The sequence below is a fragment of the Neodiprion fabricii genome, chromosome 1, assembly GCF_021155785.1.
Source record: "Neodiprion fabricii isolate iyNeoFabr1 chromosome 1, iyNeoFabr1.1, whole genome shotgun sequence".
NCBI lineage: Eukaryota > Metazoa > Arthropoda > Insecta > Hymenoptera > Diprionidae > Neodiprion > Neodiprion fabricii.
The window spans coordinates 23,359,701-23,381,857 of record NC_060239.1 but is presented as its reverse complement, the minus strand read 5'-3'; the positions used below and the strand labels follow the sequence as shown (position 1 = coordinate 23,381,857).

The window sequence follows — 22,157 nt, the reverse complement described above, 5'->3', positions numbered from 1 at the left end:
GGCTGCTCGCACAGTTTCAGAATTCGATTATTTAACCGTGACTTTGAGTTTAAGGCTCCAGCCTACGTTGCGTAGCTGTTATGTAATTACCTGATACATCACTCAATATTATATCTGTAATGTAAACGCGAAAGAATTCTTACATGCGTTGATCGGTACTTTACACCTCGTGGTTGAAAGATATAGCTTACGGTTATTTATATCTGTTAGTTATTTATTAAATCCATCATTCCGTGCAGCATACGTATATCTCAGGAGAAAATGAAGAAGAACAAGAGACGTAATAACCTGTAAACAAGAAATTTTACTCGTGACGAAGGACGCTGCGTATTTATGTTTCTCCTCGCTGACAATTGTAATCCTTCGTCTATATAACCAGTTAATTTTCACTACGCTATTTACTGAGACGCAATCATCTGCAAAGACGTGGTAGAGATTTGCAATGGTGGTAAAATCATGAAAATGAAGTTGGTAACGTTATTCTAACGATTCACGGTTTGGGAAAAAATATTTATTTCGCAATTTTAGGAATTTCGTACGACGCGGTAATTTGTAACGAAGAAGAATATGTTCATGTTTTGAAAACTTGACTACTTCAGTCGCTGTAAAACTGCGAAACAGCGACCCCCCCCCTCCCCACGATTCGTTTCGTTACGTTAACGTTACTAACTTCAGCCTCTTGCAAAACTCGTATTTTGACGAGTGCTAAACAAGTGTATTTGTAGTTCATCGCGTCAAACCGACGCTTTTTCAGTTTCATTTTATAGATCAGAGTTTCAACGATCTAGACCTTGAGCGTGTTTGGAGTTCGCTTAAATCAACGTCAATTACTTTGGTTGTAGTACATGAAACAGTGGGGTAGGTCTTAAAAATCTCGTTTCATGAAAGAAAAAGCGCGACGTGAAACTGGTAGGCGAGGGCTGGACGAGGTGAACGAGATAAATCCAAGAACGCTGTACGTTCAATTTAAACTGGTATATTGTTTCATTCCATTTTATTTTCCTTTAACGTCTATAATACTCTTCGAAATTTTAATACCGGATTATTCAGATCCTTGCTACAAGACGGTGGGATAAATACGCGCGTATATACATATTTATACATATATAGAAATAATACACGCGTGTATTATTTCTCTTTTTTTTCTACAAACGGTCTATTGTTTTATTACGAAAAATGCCGCATTTTTATACACGTGCTTATCCTTGATCGTTAGGCCCCCCGTCCCCACCCCTCGATCTGCTTTATCGTACTATTCTCATACACCTTGATCGTGTATTTATAGATACAAATCATCGCATACCTAACCGATGAACGATTAACGTCCGATCAATGTTCGAAAACGTCGTCGCGCGAAGAAAGATGTAACGTAATACAGACGTGTCGCATGTGAGTAAAGGAAAGAAAGTCTTCTCAGCGCAGCCATATGTATAAACTGGACTTTAGATACGATGGATAATTTATGGTGTGTTGCAGAATTTTTTCGAATGCAGATTCTTATCGTACGAGTAGTTTCGTCACGTGGAATATATACCTACAGTTTAGTGTCACGCTTGTAGAAGATCAAAGTGTTACTACAAAAAACTGTAAGTAAAAAAAAGAAAATAACTACTAACAAAATTTATTTCAAGGATTCGAAAAAATAGTTTCGTTATAAAACTATGCGTAATGTGCCGACAACTTTCACAAAACATCATCAATTGTCATTCGTCTAAGAACTAGCATACGTATCACGATTTTTCCCAACGGAAATGCAATGGAATGCACCGGGAAAACTGACAGTGAGAATAGTCAGGGAATTTTATTTGAGCAAATCGATGGACCGTAGAGAGAAATGTAATTTTTGTTATGAAATCATTTTCAAAAGTTCAGCTATCCTTTGTTAATTCAGTTTAGCTAACTTTCGGAAATGGTATTTTTCGATGTCTAATTATTTGTGCGAAACGAAGCAATAACGTGTCTTTTTTGAGTCCAAATTTTTATATTCAAGGCGCACAACTTCCGGAGCTTTTGGAGACAAAAAAGCAACCCAACGTTACCTACTTTTCGACGGGAAAAGTGAGGGAATTTTATTTGACCAAAATTTTCGCCACTCCGACAACCCTGTTAACCAGACAAAGAAGTTTCATTTATCCATCCTCACGTCGTGGTAAAGTTTCGCCGGTTTTTTTTGTCTTTTTTATTACCCTACAAATTTGTCCGTTCCGTTACTCTCGCGTAGCCCATCTTTGATTCCTAGCCAAGTCCATCTTTGGATAAAATTTCAAGTAAACCGACCAGACGAGTCTTCCTCTCGTTCCCTCGAGCCCTCCGGGCAGATATACCGCGGGTCTAAAACACCGTTGACGGTTGTCCGCTGGACATACCGGGATGCAGAGAATTAACCAACCGTTGGCAGTTGGCAAGCAGCAATCCGCGTTGCTCAATCGAGGCACGTTAAAGCGGCGCTGGTTGAGAGAGGTTGTTTATCTTGGAGAACACCGGCGCCAAGAAGAATGTCTTCTTTTTTATTATTTTTTTTATTTATTTTTTATTTATTTTTTAACTCTAATAACATTCCAAACTATTTGGCTGCAGTGGGCAACCACATCGCCCTTTCCCTTCGTCACCGGTTACCTTTTGCTCGCTGGCTTGGCCCACTCCGAATACCAGAAGACCTTCTCTAGGCCGTTTGGAAGCGTCAATGCATCATGCGGGGCGCAGCCGGTTTGTTCATTATGGATGCGTGACACCGTCTTGGTATCATCCGTTCATGCTTCGTACATTTGCTCACGTTTGATAAGCAGGTGGCTCCAACCAAGATCGAGTAATCCAATGTTTTGCACGTGTTAACACTCACGCGGATCATCTTGTTGCAAGATCTGGCTCGGGGGTATCGCAAAATGAGTGGAACTCCAACGACTAGTCTTACGTCGCAAAGACACGTCTAGCTGTAGTCGAAGATGAGTTTTTCATTGTTGCAGGGTACGTGCACCACCTTAACCACCACTCTTTGGTGCCTTGTCTATCGATCCATCAATCGATCCAGTTGTTTGATCGGATATGATAATTGTGAAAATTTGACTCAAAGTTCAGTTTATCGTTCGCAATGGTTATCAGACGAAATTTAAACGCTTTGCGTGCCTGGTCAAAGATGACACGCTGTGGGTCAGAAAATTTGTTATTCGACGAAGGTGACTTCGGTCCGGAGGAATAGAATTTTCGAAAACGATGAAAACACAAGACAGGAAATGAACGTAGGCGTATAATCGAGTCGACGCGGATGTGAGATTTCGTTCCGGTATTGCGCAAGTCTACAAAGTTGAAACACATATTTTATGCGTCTTAAAAATTTACAACTACCAGTCCCGGTGTGTAATACGCACTTCATTGAGTGCAATAACTTGCGACTTGCGATTTCGCACGGCCCGACTATTTACCTCTGGTTATTGGAGCGGTTATCTAACTTTTAAACTGGACAGTTTAGCTTCGGGTCGGTCAGTGAAAACCTGAAAACGTTTGCGGCCTGCCGTGGGCTAGAGAGTTGATCTAGATTTTAGCTTCATCGGCTCGGTTAAAGGTATACATCAACCTCCATTGGGCATTATACGAGTGTGTATGTCCAGCGTTGCGTTGATCGCCACTGCTTTTGCTGCTGTTGCTGTTGCTGCCAATACGCTGCCGGGTAGGACGTGGCCTCTGGAATTACGCAACCGTTATTATTTGGCGATTTTTTTTTCCGTCTCTTTCTCTTTCTCTGTATCTTATTCCGTCATTGTTTTGCTGTTTCGTTCTCGTCGCGGGTTTTTAGGTTTTCAATCAATTCAATCAATTCAATCAATTTTCAATCAAATTATATTCTTTTAATAATCTTTTCAACTGGCACAGTCTTTGTAAAAAATGTTGCAGATACGATAATTAAAAAAAAAAAAATAATAATAATAATAAAGTAGAGTACAATTTTTTATACTCCGAATTTCTATGAAACTTTCAAACTTGCAACGTCACTATGGATGGGACATTCAACGCCAACTCAACCAAAGTTGGACCCTAAGCATTTTTGATTTTGTTGAAAATTTTTTTGTCCAATTGTCCCAACTCCAAAAGAGTACCCTGAATTTTTTCAGATTTTTCTTTTATAGTAAATCTGTTTTAGTTATGATTTTTGAAATCAACGTGTCTTTGAGCGTAATTGAATTCTGAAAATAAATTTCAAAAATCTTTTGTCAGATATCGAAGTTTCTTATCTTACACTCAGAGTGGGCCGCCATTAGCCTGTAATATTTTTTGAGGTTGTTAAAATAAAAATATAAGTAATAAAATAAAACCAGCAGGGTCAGTCTTTTGCGGGTTGCCACTTAAACATTTTTATACGTGACCCAGGACTTTTGTGAATTTTTTCAGATTTTTCCGAAGAGATTTTCCAAATAAATTGTAAATAATCAATTAGTTTGAAAAAATCTGTAAACGAGTTGTCAAAAATCTTATGTTATGTATAAGTATATTTGAGCAGGAACCCACAAAAGACCGTTTGCTGTTGCTTCCAATTTTTAAATTTCTTCCACTTATTTTTATCAAATTCCGAAAAAGAGTAAAGTCAAACGTTCGGAACATTCCGGGTCTGGGCTTGAAAATTTTGATATCTGACACAAAGTTTTTGAGTATTTTTTCAGATCATTAAATTACGATCAAAGATACGTTGATCTAAAAAATTCTAAGTAAAACAGATCCGCTCTAAAAAAATTTGAAAAAATTCAGGGTACTCGTTTAGAGTCGGAGCCATTGCCTAAGAATTTTGAACAAAATAAAAAACCGCGGAGGTTCAACGTTGGCTGAGTTGGCGTAGAGTGCCCCATATGTAATAGCTGGGTTCGAATGTCTCGTTTTATTTTACATCCTTCTGTTTTCTTCTCTTTTTAAATGTGCCAATTATTGGCCTATTCCCCTCCCCCTCCTAAAAGAACTGCGTATATAGCGGTGGTCAGGAGTTGGGTGACTTTGACGCGACTGTATAACTGCAGAGGAGACGGAGAGGGGTGATTGGAATTTTTTTTCGGCATCGTATATTGTATAATAAACGTATAATCTAGGTGGGCACACATACGATTCGCGCGTTCCATTTCGTGCAGTCGCGCACGTTACCTACTTACGAGTTAAATAAAAATATGATAGTTCAAGAACACTTGACTTTCTACCTGCAGGTTCGGAATGTTTCATCATCCCTCTTGTACGATGATTAATTTTTTTCTAATTAACAAATTCCTCTCTGTGTATTAAACTTCGTAGCCGAAGAAATTCGCATCGCGAAACTATCGCTGCGTGGATAATATCTCGATGTGTATATATATATATAAGATACATTTTGTTACACGTGTGGATCTGTGCGCACAGAAACATAACGTTGCGTTGCACATCGTTCCGTATTGTTAAACCTTACGCGGTAACGTTAACTTGCCGAGAATTGGCGAAATTACGGAAGGTGTACCGGTCATCGGTTTGAATTATCGTCATTTTTAACGTTAAAACGCGTTACCGGTTCACCTACTTACGTAGGTTTGTCTTGTTTCGTGGTTTACACCGCCTGCATCGCGGCTGTTTAGATACTCTTGCATTATGTAACTACCCAGGGTATAATGTTCAGCCAAATGATACCTTACAGGACTCGAGGCACATCCTGCGTAATTATCGTTCCGCCTTCTTTTTCGATCTAGTATTTTCGTAAACCCGATTTCCGAACCGAATACTACGACGTTAAGTCGGTCAACTTTTACGAGTCTGTGCACTTTTTGGACTCGGTACTTTTTCCGTGAAAGGATTTCTTACACTGCGGTCATCGCCCGTTGAAATCGAAAGTTTCATATTGGTGCAGAATCGGTATGCAGTTCGATTAATATCATTGGCGATGATGCGGGTACGCATTTCTTTGTGGAAATTTTGGTACTGTTTAGCAACGTTGATACTCGCTGATGGCCAACAATCTCTTCAATACGCAATCGTGCTCACAAATACTTTCGGCACGTTGTAAAATGTAGCCAGTCGATAGAGTTTATATGGTCGATGTTTACAAGATCCGTGTATCGCTTGAGGGTATGATCGGTAAGATACGTACGGAGATGACTTTGACAAATTGGGGGAAAATACTGATTTCGATCAGAGTTTAATTATTTTCGGAATAGCTTTATCGTTAGAAATCGGATACTGATAATTTTCAGTGAAAATTATTCCTACGAATCAACGAATCATTTCAATGCTCGAGGCATATTAGAGAAAAATTATTTTTCACCACACGAGTATGGAACTGTTTTGCACGAAAGACAATCACCGATTTTTTGTATTCTTTTCAGATAGAAATTTAAGTCGATTAAATTTCTATTTTCTACATTTGTCCGATTCATTCGGACGAATATCTACGACAACTCTCATAACAAGCGTATTCGAAAAGTTTTCATTCATAATTGTGATTCGACATTATCTGAAATAATAGTTGACTCACACCTTCTGATTACTCTTCTTGGAAACGCGCAGTTTTAACGATTTAGAGAAAAACAAATCAGTGATCGGTCGATGAAGATTTGAACAAAGTTTCTAACCTAACGTAGTTCACGTCATCTTACCAACACTTTTTGGGTCGGAAAAGATTAGCGATGCTGGTTAAGATATTCGGAAATACTCGCATTTCAGCGTAATCAGTTTAACGGAAAGAAGTTGAATTGATCCTGAATCGTCACTCTGCGTTTGTGTGTAGCCACTGAAAATCGTGTTTACCCGGAAAGTTTAAATTTCCTTTTACAAAACAACATTCGTCGACTTAAAACACGCGCTTTTTCTCTTCTCACCCAAGTTTTCCTTTTACGATATTTTTTATTTTTTTTTTTTGTCGAAAATATATCTCTCCGGTGAAATGTCAAGCAAATCGCTCTTGCCGATCGAAGTTCCCACGTTGAATTTCGATCCCAGGCTTGTGTATTGTACACACATGTATAGTCTCTTCTTGCCAATCATGCAGCGAGTCGAAAGTATTCGACGGGATGAGCGTGGGCAGCACCGAGATCATTGCTGGGAGTCCGAGCCTTGAATTCCTCGGATGTCATGCGACGCTCCTAGATCCGCATTCGATTATTATTTTTATTTATATTAATCTCCGTGCTTACGCGTTCTGTTTACGTACGTATGTGAGACAATATTCTCTCGGTGATTTGCGTGCTCGTATGTAACGCGTGATTAAAATGCTTTTAAATACCAGAGCGCTAAACGCTCTGCAAAAACACCATTACCGCACACTTGGACACTCGTTACTTTTGCGAGAAATTAAAATCTGCTATCACTTTTCTCGCTTCGTCGTGCTTCAGGCAAGAAATAACCGCTCCACGTGCTTTCTTATTGGTATACAAATTTTATACTTCGCTCTTTCACTCCCACCTTCTTCATTGTTACATAGTCTCGTTTTGCGTTAGTTTGTCCCTTGTTGTCGTTATATCTTCGTACTTCCCGTTGTACTTATTCTTCGTACATTTTCCAAATCTCTCCGTTCCCCGTTGCGCGCAACGATCTTCTGATACGAAAACACCGTGGATAGTCAGTCACTGATGACCCTTCGTTGTTACAGGTAAAGTGTAATTATTCTCCCGAATCTTATCTTTTATACGCTGTTCTTGTATAGAGGATTCTTTATTTTCTTCACTGTCTCATGCAATTACCGGTACCTCGAAAATTGTAGCTACAATTCGTAATAACCAGAGTTGAAAGATATGTAACATATGTTGCTCGGATACTGACATCCGAGTGATCGATCTTTCACCATACAAAGTCACAGTTGATCGCATTATTTTTATTATTATTTTTTTTTACCTGTTACCTATACCAACAGTAACAATAACAACAGTAACAACGACAACAAAACCAACCGCCACGTGCCAAGAACGAGGAAATTTAGTCTAGATTCAAACAGGATGTTGTGACACTTGTTGAATCATACTGGAATGGAAAATTGGACTATTGTTTTTCCCGGCGAGGAGAAAAGAGACATTTCTTTGTGTCTAAAGGTTGTTGACTGCCGACGAACGTGTAGGTTGGCTCGGGTTGGCCTAGGTCTAACCTCAGGTGTTAGCGGTTACGGATACCATTTGCAGTACCTTGCTGCGTTGTGCCGTTACTTATTTTTATGCACTAAATTTCGATCTCGGATAACAGATTGTAACTTTATTCTAAATGACCTGTGTTATGTGTACAGGTACCTACCATAAAAGTGCAAGCGGTTCTTGCACCAAATCGTTCTACCGTAACGCACTCAAGTTTAATGGAGTGAATTAGTTTTTTTTTTTCTAACGGTCGTAGAGCCAGGTAATGTTTGGACGTAGCCGTAGTTTTCAGGAAAATTTTTATTTTCTCTATACGGTAAATAAACTGTAAGATATGTTGTATGAAAATACGAACGGTAATTTTTGGAATTATTGGAAAACTTGCAGTGTTTTTCAATTAAATTCGATCGGATAGAATGCGTTGAAAAAGATTCGGAGAATGTTTGTTGTATTAGTTTTGAAAATGTGGTCAAATCGGGAAATTGAAGTTTCATTTTTCACGGTCGTGATTATACCGACGTCCATTTATTAAATTTCAATTAAAACTTGCGTCAGATTATGTCAATGTAATTGCTTTTAATTTCAACGGTTATTAGGTAACTTGTACAACTTCTGTTTCAACTTCTTTTCCCTCACTGTGTATCATCGGTTAACTAAAAATGTATAAGCCAAGTGTTTTACTGTCTTTTCTTTTTTACGGAATATATATATATGTATGTTATAAAAATTTACCAACCTCTCACGTATATTATAAAATCGTTTACCTTGAGTAACTGTAAATTTTACATAGTATACAATTGAATAGCGTGTAGAACGGACACAATATTGTCGACATCGTCGATCCTTCAAACACTAAACTTCTAAACTGTCAGAGTGCTACTGTTGCAAGTTTCGATTATCGAAAGGACGAATTTCTCATAAAGTCAACGAAGCGAAACTACAATTTAAACGCGTATAAACTGCGGTTACCTGCAGGTATAAAATCTATCAGCGGTTATATCCTCGCTACGTTCGTTGAAATCGACATCGTGAGGTCACGTATTCTTCTACTCGTCTATTCGTCCGTATCTCTAACTGCTTACCAGATACCTCTGTGTATACCTTTGCATACACCTTCACCTGCTTTTCATTACGAAAGTGAAATTCTAGACAGCGGTGTCCCGGCTGTATACTCACGGTGTTTATACTACTATTGGACTGCGACTTCGCGAGGCTGAAAAATAGACATACGCGTTCATCCGAGTGTCTCTTTCCATCAAACTCGATGTTTCGAACAATTTCAAACGTCTTTTCTCCTCCGCTGACATCATCGTCGGTATAATTATCGTAAATCATTGTCAACCGATTATATGATGATTAGCGTTATCGTATGCAAAGTGATCCCGTCTGCAGAGGTCTGCCGAATGAAAAGATTTCGAGAATACGTACTTGGTCGACATTCGGGAACAAAGTTCGTATTCAATAATTACATCTAGGGAGTGAATGTAGCAGGTTTTGAGTCGAGGCAAGTCTATATAATGACTGTGTAAACTTTGCAAGCTGATAGATTTTTGTAAAAAAATCGTCAAACCCAAAATTGGCGTGTCGAGAATGATTTAAATTCGTCGAGCACTGAGCGCGTCCAAAGTCCCGATTCTCTGATTCGATGAACTCGGAGCTTTTCCAACTCGAGCTGATTTATCACAGGATTGAAATTAGCGAATTTACATCGAAGGGTTGACGCAGCGATGAAACGCTTAAGGAAAGAGAAATTTTCATGCATATTGCAAAGCTTAACGCACAGCGAATACAACGTATCTTTTGTATCGTAGTATTTGAAGCCTGTCATAATCTTACGTCATGTCTGTTACGTGTACATGTGTAATACATGTATGCACAATGTACATACATGTGTTCGTACATACGCGTCCCAGCATCACATCTCGCGCCCACTTTCCCTGAAGAGGGTTGTGACAGATTTGGAGGTGACTTTCTCCCGTGTACAGAGAAAGAGAAAGAGAAGGAGAAAGAGAAAGAGGAAGAGGAAGATAGAGAGAGGAAGAGAAAGAGAGTAGGACTCTATGCGCGACTCTCTTTATTTTCGATGTGTGGTCTTTTCGTTTCTCAACTCATCGCTTCACATTGCACGTGTATGCCTCGGACGGTAAAATTCTGAAATCGATTCGAAATTCAAAATAAAAGACCTCACTTTTCGAGTGGAAAATACGGGAGCTATTGTTCAATTCAGTTTTACTTGGTCACAACAGAAAATAGTGGGAAAAAATTGGGAATGACAAAAAAAGAAAAATGTATGTGACGGTGTTGTCATCACATTAAAACGTTTATACATACCATTATTTGTTTCACATAAATGCTCAACTATGGTATAAACATTAAAATATACTATGCGTCATTGATAGGTTTGAAAATAGTCGCGACGAAGTAAAGAAAAGTGAAAAAGAAGAAAGAAAAATCAACCAAAATCAGTAATTTTCTTCTTAATTTTTTTTTTTTTACTCGAATATTAAAATTTTCAAATTTTTTTGTTGTATTTTTAATATCAAATCGATTTCGGCACCGATTAAGCTCAAAGTCCGAAATGAATCATTTTTTTTTTTTCGTTATTATCAGTTGATTCCAGGGGTAAAAAGTATGGGTTGGAAATTAACGGACATCCTAATATTTATACGTCATACAGTTGTGCCAACACACCCACGCACATACGTGTCGTCGATTCAGAATGTATGCGAGTTTCTTCTTTCGCGGTAAAGAAATTACACTCTCTGTTCCTGTTTCGCAGAGAAGGAGAGAAGAAGAAGAAGAAAAAAAAAAAAACAGGAAAATTTCTTTCCGTAGAGTGTCGAGTCGAGTATTTATAGACTTGCGTGGGCGTAACACACACGTCGATTAATTACCTAGTTGATAAACCAACTCGCGTACCCATCTAACTGTATATACATATATACTTTCAACCACAGTCGATGACCTCGGTTAGTCATTTTATACGATGGAAATAAAGAAAGAAATAAAAAAAAAAAAAAAAAACAGCAACAACAGTAGCGCGAAATATTTCAAATTTGCCAACCTGTTCCCGTACAAATGATCACTTTGGTCTCGTCTTTAAAAAAAAAACAAAATAAATAAAAATCCTATTTGAAAGTCAAACAGATGGCCTAAGAGAACCGTAAAATGAAGGAGTTGTTCAACTTGAACTGATTTTTCTTGACGCTTTACGCGTGTCCCGGTATCAGGTGTGTGGAATCTTTTTAAATTTTTGATCAATGGAATTACGGTAAGTGCGTTTTCGAAATCGATCCAATTTTCTCAGCTACTGTAATAGCTGCCGCTCCGTGCAGTCGGCTATTATCCCAGCGTGTCGATATTTTGCAACGTGCACAGCTGCACCTTTTGAAAGGTACCCAGAGGTACATATCGTACATGGTAGTAGTATTTTTTCCTTTTCTATCCTTACCATTATTCAACACAGAGTATAATCAGCTGCATTTTCTCTATGGATTAATTTTGCTTAACAAGTAAGAGAGTTATTGTGCACCGATATTCTGCACTCAAAAGTCCATTTCGCGTACCGGTATCCGCTTTATTGCCGGTGGATTTCTACACGTCTATTGATGTCTTACAGAAATTCACGTAGCGCAATTCTTTACGTACTTTGAAACGCCACTTGAACGCTACACCTCATGCTGAATAATAAAGGTACTTCACAAAGACCCGTGTGCCGGAGGTCTTGCGAAATTTTGCAAAATTGGAATAACTTTATGACTCGGCTGTATTTGTCAATTTTCATTCTTTGCTAATCGAGGTCCTGGCTCGTGTAACAGAGCCGCTTTTTTTTTCACAATAAATACGAACGCTTGTCGCTACCACATTATTTCCTCACATCCGCGCCTGCAACGAGTCCAAAATCTCATCCACACTTCCAATCCGTCAATTATTGCTGGGATTGTTACGTCGGCGTTGTCCGGTTCGCGAGCTAGATTAGATTATTTGTCGACTTGCGTAAACAAAGAGAGTCGAAAGTTGGTAGGAGGTACTTCTGCTCAAGGTAGACTGCGTACACGTTAAAGACCCACGTGGTCCAACTATCCATAGATTTTACCCAGTGGATGGGATTCATAAGCTAGATACCGAAAAAAGTCTCAAGTTTGGTATAATGAGTTACGCGTGAAACTCGGGGACAAAAGAATACACCGATTCACAAGTTGGTGTACCTTATGATTTATGATGCTATTCATGCGTACGTGTATGCATAAAATATTAGCCTGCAGCGATGTCGTCGCGTCTTCGGGTATTTCCGTGTGTTCGTTTAACGAGCTGGTAAAAACCTGGGTTATTTAACCCGGAGGGTTTTACTTGAATTTTCTGCGAATAACGTCATACTTTTTCAGAATACTTGGGGAAATTTTCTCTGGACTAATGAAGTGCCACGCGTATTTTTGTCCATGCAATTTACGCGCATCCGTTTGTCTCGTTAGCTGAGTATTCAGCTGAGCCAATAAACAGGACAATTTTAAAGATGGATAATGAAAAATCTTGACAAATACACACGTACATACGTAAAGTGCTGAAAATTGAAGGCATGCGCAATTTTATCGGATTCGTAGCGTTTTATAGTAACAAGATTCTTGAAACCTTCCGCAGTTTGGCTGTTCAACTGCCATTTGATCCAATATAGTTAGCCTGTCGCCATCCTGATTTAAGATTAAGTACTGATAAAACAGGATATATAGGCACTGGTTTCTGCACGTCGGTTCGCAACATCTCGTTGCATAATCATAAAATAGGTTACACCAAGGACGTCAATTTTTCCACACACGTATACACGCATATCTACATTTGCGCATAATTGTACGGGCGTGTTATTGCCTATTTTACAGCTTTATGCTCACCGTTTTACATGCTGCACGGACGAATCGCGTAGAGCGATAGGACCGCATATTCACAAAAATGTGGTTTTGTCTCTTTTCTAGCCACAAGCGTACCGACACAGGCACCGTACGCATATTTTTGGTTGTTTTTTTTTCCTTTTTTTTATTTTTGGTGTTATGTGTTTTGCTTAAATATCGTATTTTGATATCTCACCGCAACTTTCTACTCGACCCGACCGTAATAACTGTGTCATTTTTCTGATTTTATCGCCAAGATGAACTTCGCCGAAGAGAGTCGGACGTCGTAATTTCGGTTTCATTTATAAAAGGAAAAGAAAAGTGAAAAAGAATGGGTGTAATTTTTCTCGCGTGTCTCAATAATCAATAAACCTGAAACAGGTATTTCTGATTCGTTATTTTTTTTTCTTTCTCACCCTCCCCTTCTCAAATTAAGCGTGCAGTTAATAATCGATGAAGAATCATTCTGTACTGAACGCTTTCTCCGCTGTGGCTACTTATAAGTTATAGGTATACCTAGTAGCGCGAATAAATTAAAAATGACATAACCCTTTCTTATTACTCTCGTCGTAATCCTAGCCCCGACAAGTGGAACGTAGGTATTGCATTCGCGATGTATTAACGGTATATTTAATTATCATTCTATCTCGACACACACAAAGACCCACACCGTCTGTCTGTCTGTTCATTTCTTCGCAAGTCTGCTCTCTATAATACATCCATGAAAATAAAAAGAGGTATCAACTTTTCGAACGAAATTATACTTGCTCAATTTAGCGATAATCGCATGGCCCGTTAGAGGTTGCAGACTCTCGCCGCCTCTCGACGCCAAGTATCACTTCCCATGCATGCACCGATTGAAACCAGTTCGTACCATTTCATACTATTCGTCGAATGGCGTTCTTGCACCAGCCATCTCATTTGCAGAACTGACAAAGCTGAACATGCCGATAGTAGTTCGTTGGTGAAAAGATCACGACGTGACTCGGTTTGGAAGGGACATGTCCCACGATTTGACATTTGGCAGCACAATGGGATCTTCTCAAATATTGAACTAGGTATTCCATTCCCTTTCCTCGTGGGTAAAATCTCCTAACATCACGCGATGCTCACGCTGTGTGAGATTGAAGTTAGTAACGTTGACGTACAAAAACATCAGGGAAAAATGTTTCGATCATCATCGTTTACTAAATTTCGGAAATTGCTAAAGGTGCAGAGGAACGATTTTTCGTAAGCATGGATCGTTGAAGTAACGTTACCGACTTTACTTTATCCTGACGATGCTGTATACGTATCGTGTGTACGTACATTTATTCACCTCGGCGTAACAAACGCTTATGTAACGCATATTATTACTCACTTATAATATATACACGCGACACTGACCGCACGCATTCGTCGTGCATATGAATAGCTGTACAGGTATTCAGGTGTGCCTACATGGTCTCTCCACATCGACGAACCGTGCAGAGAGTATAACTGATCGTGAGAGAAAGAGAGAGTGGTGCTGTTGCTTGCTGCTGTTGCCGTTGTAGAAGTGTACATTTTCAGAGTCACGCTTATGACTCTCTTTCGTTATTCTACACGTACCCACTTCACTTTATTGCTCGAACGTTTCTCATTCGTTAGTCCTATGATTCACCGCTCCATCGGACTCTATAATGCAATTGAACTCGACAAGTTGTCGTCTTGTAGTTCCCAAACATACGATTCTTGTGTCGTGTCACGTACGATCATCGGGCTTTTCTTCCGAGCAGCGACGTTCGGTCGAGAGGGAAAAATACTCTACGTGTAATCTATTCCATGGATAAAGATGCAGGGAGAGTGAAGAAAACTAACGGGTATAAATGGATCGTTGAAACGTTGTCCTAGGTAAGTGCCTGCATGAGGTTGCGCTCCGTGTTGAGTTTGATGTAACGCACGTCGTAGTCAGCTGTCGAGCTAGAGAATCGTGCCATGTTCTTGTGCAGCGTCTGTAGGTATAATAATTCACGTTTCTTAGCTCAGTTCTGTTGCAGCGGTATCGTCATTATCATAATCGTCAGCATCGTCATTATCGTCTTGTGGCTCTTGGGCTTTTTTTCTTTTTCTTTTCTTTTTGTGACAAACTTGAGTCGTCGGTGCACACGCGGTTGTTCCGCAGAACGGTAGACATCGTGAGAACGATGATCAGGAAATAGGCGTGACATTTTTCTGCCTCGAGGTGATGGATATCGCAAATGGTATACCTGTCCACAGACTGCGCATCATACTTCCGTCCGATCGCGCGCATTACGCTGCATTATGCTTAATGCGAAAAAGAAAGCTGGTGAATTTCATTGTTTCTTACTTCGTCTCATTCGTTGGAGAGATGTGCGACACGGGATTAAATTATTATACAGTCTCTCTTTCTATCGTCTTACGGAACCTGATCAAATAGAAAGCAGCAGATGTGACACAACTTTAACTGCTCCGGCTACTATTGCAGCAGAAGCTGATCTTCTCGCTTTTCCTGCCGCGGTATACTTGACTGAATCAACTGCTCTGACTTAATTCTCGTAATATCGCTGTTTCTCTACAGTACAACACAAGGGTACATAATCGTCCAAACTCGCCAATCCACAAATGGTCACGATTTTTAACACGAACTTCTCGTTGTGTCAGATGCTACTTTATCGTCACCCCTAAAATATGTTCTACAAGCTATGTGTTATGCGTTATGTAACAGTATAATATCTTAGTACTAGTTGGGGTGAACTCACGTTTTCGGCAGCGTGATCTTTGTTGGTATCGTTCTCAACTTCTTCGATTTTGATTTGTATCTGCGACATTTTGGTTCGTTTGCTTGATCGATGTTATATCTCAAAAGTTCACAGTGCTATGTACCTTCCGCAGCAGAAGATACAAATTCACTTTGGTCACTCGCTGGTACTCTGTGCAGTTGTGCACCTGCGCTCGGGTATGCAATTCGCAATCCAACACCAAATGGTACGTTTACAGTTAATATGTATATGTATACAGATCACTATTTTAGTATATTCGCGTTACGATCACACTTGAATTTTATGCTGGTTTCTCTCCTTCCTTACAGTACCCGATCACTGGACGTTCGTTTTGTTCTTTTTTTTTTTTTTTTTTGTGGGAGAGGACAGACGGGGAGGGATAAATTTTTAACGTGCTCTGTGCGTATTTGACTATCCACGACGTTCCTCGAAGCAAATATTTTTTAACTACTCCTTTCACCCTTTTACTCGACAGTTTCGTGTTACAGTTATTTTTGTTCGTCGAACTCGTTTCAATATATAACCCGATCGAAATAACGATTTCTTCTCGGTCCTATACAACGCGAGTCGATATACCGATTGTTAAAAATCGTTTATAAATAAAAGACTAGAAGATATACCGGTATAAAGTTACAGGTATGTATTTCTCTCTTTTGTTTCTCTACAACATCGTTGAGGTGAATGTAATTAATAATTTGCCTCGATTTGTGCGTGCTTTGGGAAAATCTTGCACCGAATCACGAATGGCACGCGGCTTTAATCGATACTATCTCTCTCGCACGCGCGCGCGACTAGAGCCTTTGCACCTGGCTTTTGACTGGCTGTGTGCCGACCCATAGATCGTTCTTATACCCTCGTAGCCCCCACCGCCGATCGTCGCCCGTCAACACGGCCACTGCAGGCTCCGATTCCCCGGCCCGTTGCAACCGGCGCGTTGCCGCTTGCCGATCTTTCGCCTGGCCCGGCGCGGCGCGGCGCGGCGCGGCGCGGCGTCTCTTGGCTTTTGCTCTAGCACAAGGACGCGCGGCAAACGGCCAGCCAAACGGCGAGAAATGGCCATCGACGCCGCTACGCGCCGCGCCGCGGCCAACGGACGAGCGAACGGGGCCCGAGCCGAGGGGCCTGGCGAACGAAGGAACCGCCGGGGGGAGGGGGAAGGCTCTTACGGATCCGTAAGATGGTGCGCAAGGTCGTTGGTGATCTTGAAAATCGCCCCTCGTGATCCACGGGCGATCGGGTATCCGCCCGATTCGTACGTCTAAACACATTCTCACGGGTAGGTATAATGAGACGGTTTTACTTCAAGAGGCTCGCGTGTCGTCGTGCTTCTCTTTATTGGGCCTTAATTGTGGGTTTCTTTTTTTTTTTTTTTTTTTTTCGTTTCCACCATTCCGCTGCGATCGTCTCTCCAATGAAATGACATTTTATTTTCCTCGATAACGTCTTGCTTCTTTTTTGTTTTTATCATGTTTTGTTTCTACTTCCTGCGCCAAGGCACGGGGTCTGATTTTTTGTCGTTTGTTGTTGGTTTTTTTTTTTTTTCTTCCTTTGTTTTTTTCACATTGTCATCTATTTCTTGTCATTCGTTACTGTTCAACGGTTCTTTTTTATCAATCGCGCGTTACAATACAGGCTTACCCGGATAACTTTTCATTTCCTGACCAACGACCTCCGTCGCTTTATTATCGCGTGTATGTGATTAGCTAGATCCTCTTAGTGCCTTTCGCACTGTATTGTCCGCTGTGTATAATATAAATATGCTTGCGTGATCTATTGTTTTATTTTGGATCGTGATCACCTGGTGGGCGAGAGAACTTCCTTGCGGATTTTGTCCGCGTCCTATTTATACTGTTATATGATTAATTTTCGTTGTGCTCAATCCGTTTCATTATTCATTTTCTCTCGCAGATTATTAAGCATGCCTTTCTTTCAAGCAACATTGGTACCTGTAACTAGTTATTATTTATCGGCATTATATTATACTTTATAATTAGCAGCGCCTAATTATGTGATCATCGTTGTGCAGTAGAGGTTGTTGATTATGCGTGATTTATTTTAATCCATTAACTTCTCTCGCGCGTTTACCGATGGGTTTCCAAATTGTTACAACTTCTTGTGAGAAAGAAATAAAATACAACAAATATGCTATATTATCATTGGTATCTTACTTCTCTATTAAGTACCTACGTTATAGGAGTAGTAAAAGATTTTCTACTTCACGGCAATACGCGTGTAAGTCGCCTTGAAATATTTATTTTTATATTTTTCTCCTCAGTGGTACAGCAACACTGAAGGATTATATATCTACCCACCTATGTCTCGAACCATCAGATCTTATATCACTACGCTGGTTATATCATATGTAGGTTTTAAACGTCTGTCGTTCTTTTTATCCTACTAGTTATTGAAAGTAGTACAATTAATTCTCTGGCGTGGTCTACTAGAAATGTGAAAATTTTCTTACCAAAACCAATCTCAGAGATGTTTTTACGCCAGAAGTAAAGATAGTTTCACTATAATCCTAACTTGACGTGTAACTTTGTTGTTTTCTGTTATTCGGTTGTTTGTTCTGAAAAACTTTAACAACGATAAAAATTTTGATTCGAACTTAGAAAGAAAACAATCGTACAAAATTATCGTCATTTTTCACGCGACTGCAATTCTGCAAACCGTCATTCGACACACGGCTCTCTCTACTGGGGTGAAAGAAACGCGCTATCTGGCGGTATCGTATGGTACCAGGGTGAGAAGTCTACATCGCGTAGAAGGTGAGCCTTGATTGAGCAACTTGAACTTGTTTGCATTTGAAAACGGTAGCAGCTTCGAGAGGCTCGCAGACTGAGTTTGGTCTTCGTTTTCATACAAAAATGCTTACCTTGCATATACCGAGGTATCGGGGAATATGTTAATGCTCGTTTAATCGAGAGACGATCTTTGGGAACAAGCGCCGCGTGTGAAAACATGCCCAATGTATTTAAAATGATTTGTGGACGTGGTACACCTTGGCGAATGTGTCCCGTATCCCGCTTACACGGTACACGCGGTTTAGTATTATACGCGCGTGTCACACGCATGCGCTTTTATGCCGCACGTATGACGCACCGTGATCGGAATCGTCTCGAGGTCTTCGTCGAGATACGAGAGACAACCCACCGCTCGATTAAAACCTTAATTAATCTCAAACCGTCAATTATAAGCACTTTAGTTCGCGGCAACAGTCGTCGATCGCGTTCACCGACATTGCATTCTTTTGTCTCCGTTATTATCCTCCTTTTCTCGGATCTAATCGATCGATCGATACAATGTCAATCTCGTTAAGGTTGCTTTTGAAAAGTGGCACTACTTATTTCAGATATAATTCTTTGACTACAGATCGCACGTTTGAAAATTTACCCAAAAATTTCACCGGACTATTCGTAACGGTTTTCACGAATATATACCTATTTATAAACATGCGTTATGCAAACGACACAAACAATATCACGGCTGAAACATGACAGTTGTTTTTTGGAACTAATCGATGCCGTTTCACTCTAATAATGTATATCGTTTTCCTTTCTCACGACAAGAGTCTGGAGGCGAGGTATTTATCTAAGCGTAAATCAAATTTATTATAAATGGTGTATTTATCTTTTTTTCTTTCCTGTTTTTTCACATACGTGAATTGAAATTTCAGCGCGATATTATACGCCTAGATGCCTAGACGGTCAGAGAAGGACTTTTCATATCCTCCGAGCGTTAGCACGAACTCCGTAAGCGTGTGTTCTATTTTAGACAAGGACTTGGGACTTCCTTACCCGCGTTTACTTTGCACGTGGAGCCACCGGCAAGGTCGCGATCTTTCGCGAAATAATCGCGATCGAACGAGAATTCCTCTGCCGATTTTTGCTATTAGTTACCATGATATTGAAATACCGATTAACGCAGCATGTCCAGCTGAGCGTCGGATCCGGTTGTCAGATAAGTCAGTTCACATCAGCGATAATCGATTTCGTCACGTTTTCTGTGTCTTACAAACATAGAAATGGTACCCGCATACATTGACTTTTGATCCGATGCAAAATCTCATTGTCGTTACGACGAAACATCTGAGATTAACAAATTGATACGAATGCTCACGCGAATATACACCCACATTCATTTGACGCTCACTTACACTGAAACGCTTTATGGCTGGTACGCTTTATCTACGGTATGGCGTTGTGCGGTTACACCGGAGACTTTCTACGCGGCACGGCGATCAGGAAGTGTCCGAAACGAAAAGTGACAATGAGTAATTGTTACAACTGATTTCCGAAATTATTTATCCGTAGCCGACGCCTCGTTTATGCATGTATGTTTACAACACCTTACGCGGTATAAACCCTCGTGTATATTTATTGGGTACTTTAGGAAACGTTAGCTTCGTTCCCCAAACGATCGGGAGTCGGGGACTTGGCTTTGGGGCAAGGCTGTCCGACCGAAGTATTAACGACACCGTAGCAGTGATGGACGTAGATATATTCGGAAGCGCGAATTTGTTCCGTTCTGTTCCAGTGTTCAGTCGTATTGCGCGTGTATGATTGCTGCATGTACGTCGAGCGGAAGTTTTCATTGGAGCACAGATATCCGGTGACTGACAGGTGGTCCTATTTATAGGTACATTGAGAAATGTGTCTGATAGAGATTAGGCGATTCTTCAGGTGCTCGGATCTTGATTAACCGGCTAGACAGTACGTATTTTGTCATTTCTGGTTCAGGGACTTCGATCGAGTATAATGGAGCGGCGAGGTCGTTGCCGGTTAAATTTTCGATCTACAGATCGATCGATCGATCGATCGGTCCGGTCGGTCGGTTTGCTTTCCTGATCTTTTCATTGTAACGAGCGAAACTCGACGAGAGCAACAGCACGCGGAATCTCGTCGTGATTAATTCTACCGATGCAATTACACCGGGGCAACGGCAGCCAAGGTTAAGTCTGATTCACTGCAAAGTCCGGTATGTGATTTTCGTTAGGAAATGTACAGAATGTGGACCTTGGTACGTGTCGTCGAAAATTCCTGTCTCCGGAAATTGAGGATTCATGTGTCGTGATCTATTCGAAAGATGGTGGATAAATCCACGCGAATTGATTCACCACCAACGCCTTGTCATCGGGCGAACGTTTAAATCTTAACGGAGATGAGAATCATTGGCGGCTTGTCAGCCTCGCTCAATGCGGCGAAGCCTTCGTTTTTGTTTCATGCTACTTGCCTCTTTTGAGAAGAAGTTATTTTTTTTATTATTTGCTTTTGTGTTTCATTCCCTCCGATTATACTTCAGATAAATACTTTTGGCTCCTCACCTCACCGCGTCTCCGTTTCTCATATTCCAGGGTACAACTTCTCACACTCAACTGTAATCCGGTTACACAATTTACGTAGATTTTGCAGGACCGTCTAGCCAGTTTTTGGGTCTTATACGTACCCGTCTGTGATTGAAGGTGGTCCCAATGGTAAACGGTTTTTAGCGATTTTTCAACATCTCGTTGCGGGTGAAACTTTGCCGCATGCAAAGTGACGAAATTGAGATTACAAAATTTGACAATCGCTCATTGTCAGAATAGTGATCAAGTATAGTAGCATTGCGGTGCGGTGCGGTGAAAGGACGAATTTTTGAATCGACGTAAAACAGGATATGACCAAACTTGTATACAATGTACGCCTACTTGCGTATCGTGTTTGTTTCAAAGGTAAACTACATGCTCACCATTCTGCCTCGCGGATCTTAAAAACTATCCTAGAATTAACCCGGCGAGAGATTATGAGCTACTCGTCGTTTCCGTGTACTAAAAGCTAGTTGCGGGTTTGATATTAGAATTTTAAACAGTCAAGTTTTCTAACGTTCACCGGCAGTCATACAGCCTCACGTAGAAGAAACATACGTAAGTTTGATGATAGTTTTGTCAACCACATGGTTACCTGTCCGTCCCTTGAGTTCGGTACTCACCACTTTCTGAAGCTTCCTTATCACAATCATTTGCAAAAATTATACGGTACTCGTGACGATTTCGCTTGTCTTCCACCGAATGCACGGAGTGTAATTCTATTATCTTTAACCTCAAACTTCAATCATAGAAAAATATCAACCTACACTCAACTTGGTCGCTTCACTCTGGTCTAAAAATCGACATTAAGTAACCATGCATCAGCTGTATATTTGTGAATGTCATCACTGAAATTGTTTTCATTACCGTTTCACTCGAGTCAGAGTCTCACACACTTCCATCCTTTGTGTTCATGTCAGTTTGTCAACATTTTTGTTTCGTCTATTAAAAGAAACGAGAGTGTCGGCCTTGAAAGTAGGCAGCTTACCGATGCGGATAACCTTATATACGATCACTTTTTGAGACTACTAATTTATGATGAGCCATAGCTGTCCGTGCAGTGTCGTCTTCTTTTTTTTAGCCCTGTCTCGTCTGCCGGAACATAGTTTTA

The 22,157-nt window shown here is 40.3% G+C and overlaps 2 protein-coding genes across 3 annotated transcripts in view; one reads left to right on the top strand and one right to left on the bottom strand.

The window, feature by feature from the left end:
• LOC124180446 (nuclear migration protein nudC) overlaps window positions 1–22,157 on the top strand; it is a 140,581-nt gene that overhangs the window by 22,019 nt on the left and 96,405 nt on the right. The gene's annotated exons all lie outside the window — the stretch shown is intronic.
• Window positions 1–22,157, bottom strand: part of LOC124180464 — a 102,078-nt gene that overhangs the window by 17,741 nt on the left and 62,180 nt on the right. The window contains exon 1 of one of the 2 annotated variants that reach the window (XM_046566010.1): window positions 15,682–16,674. The exons of the other annotated variant lie outside the window; for it this stretch is intronic. Coding sequence (XP_046421966.1) covers window positions 15,682–15,750 — 69 coding nt within the window. The 5' untranslated portion in view covers window positions 15,751–16,674. Of the gene's footprint in view, window positions 1–15,681; window positions 16,675–22,157 lie in introns of those variants that run through there. 2 annotated transcript variants of the gene reach the window in all.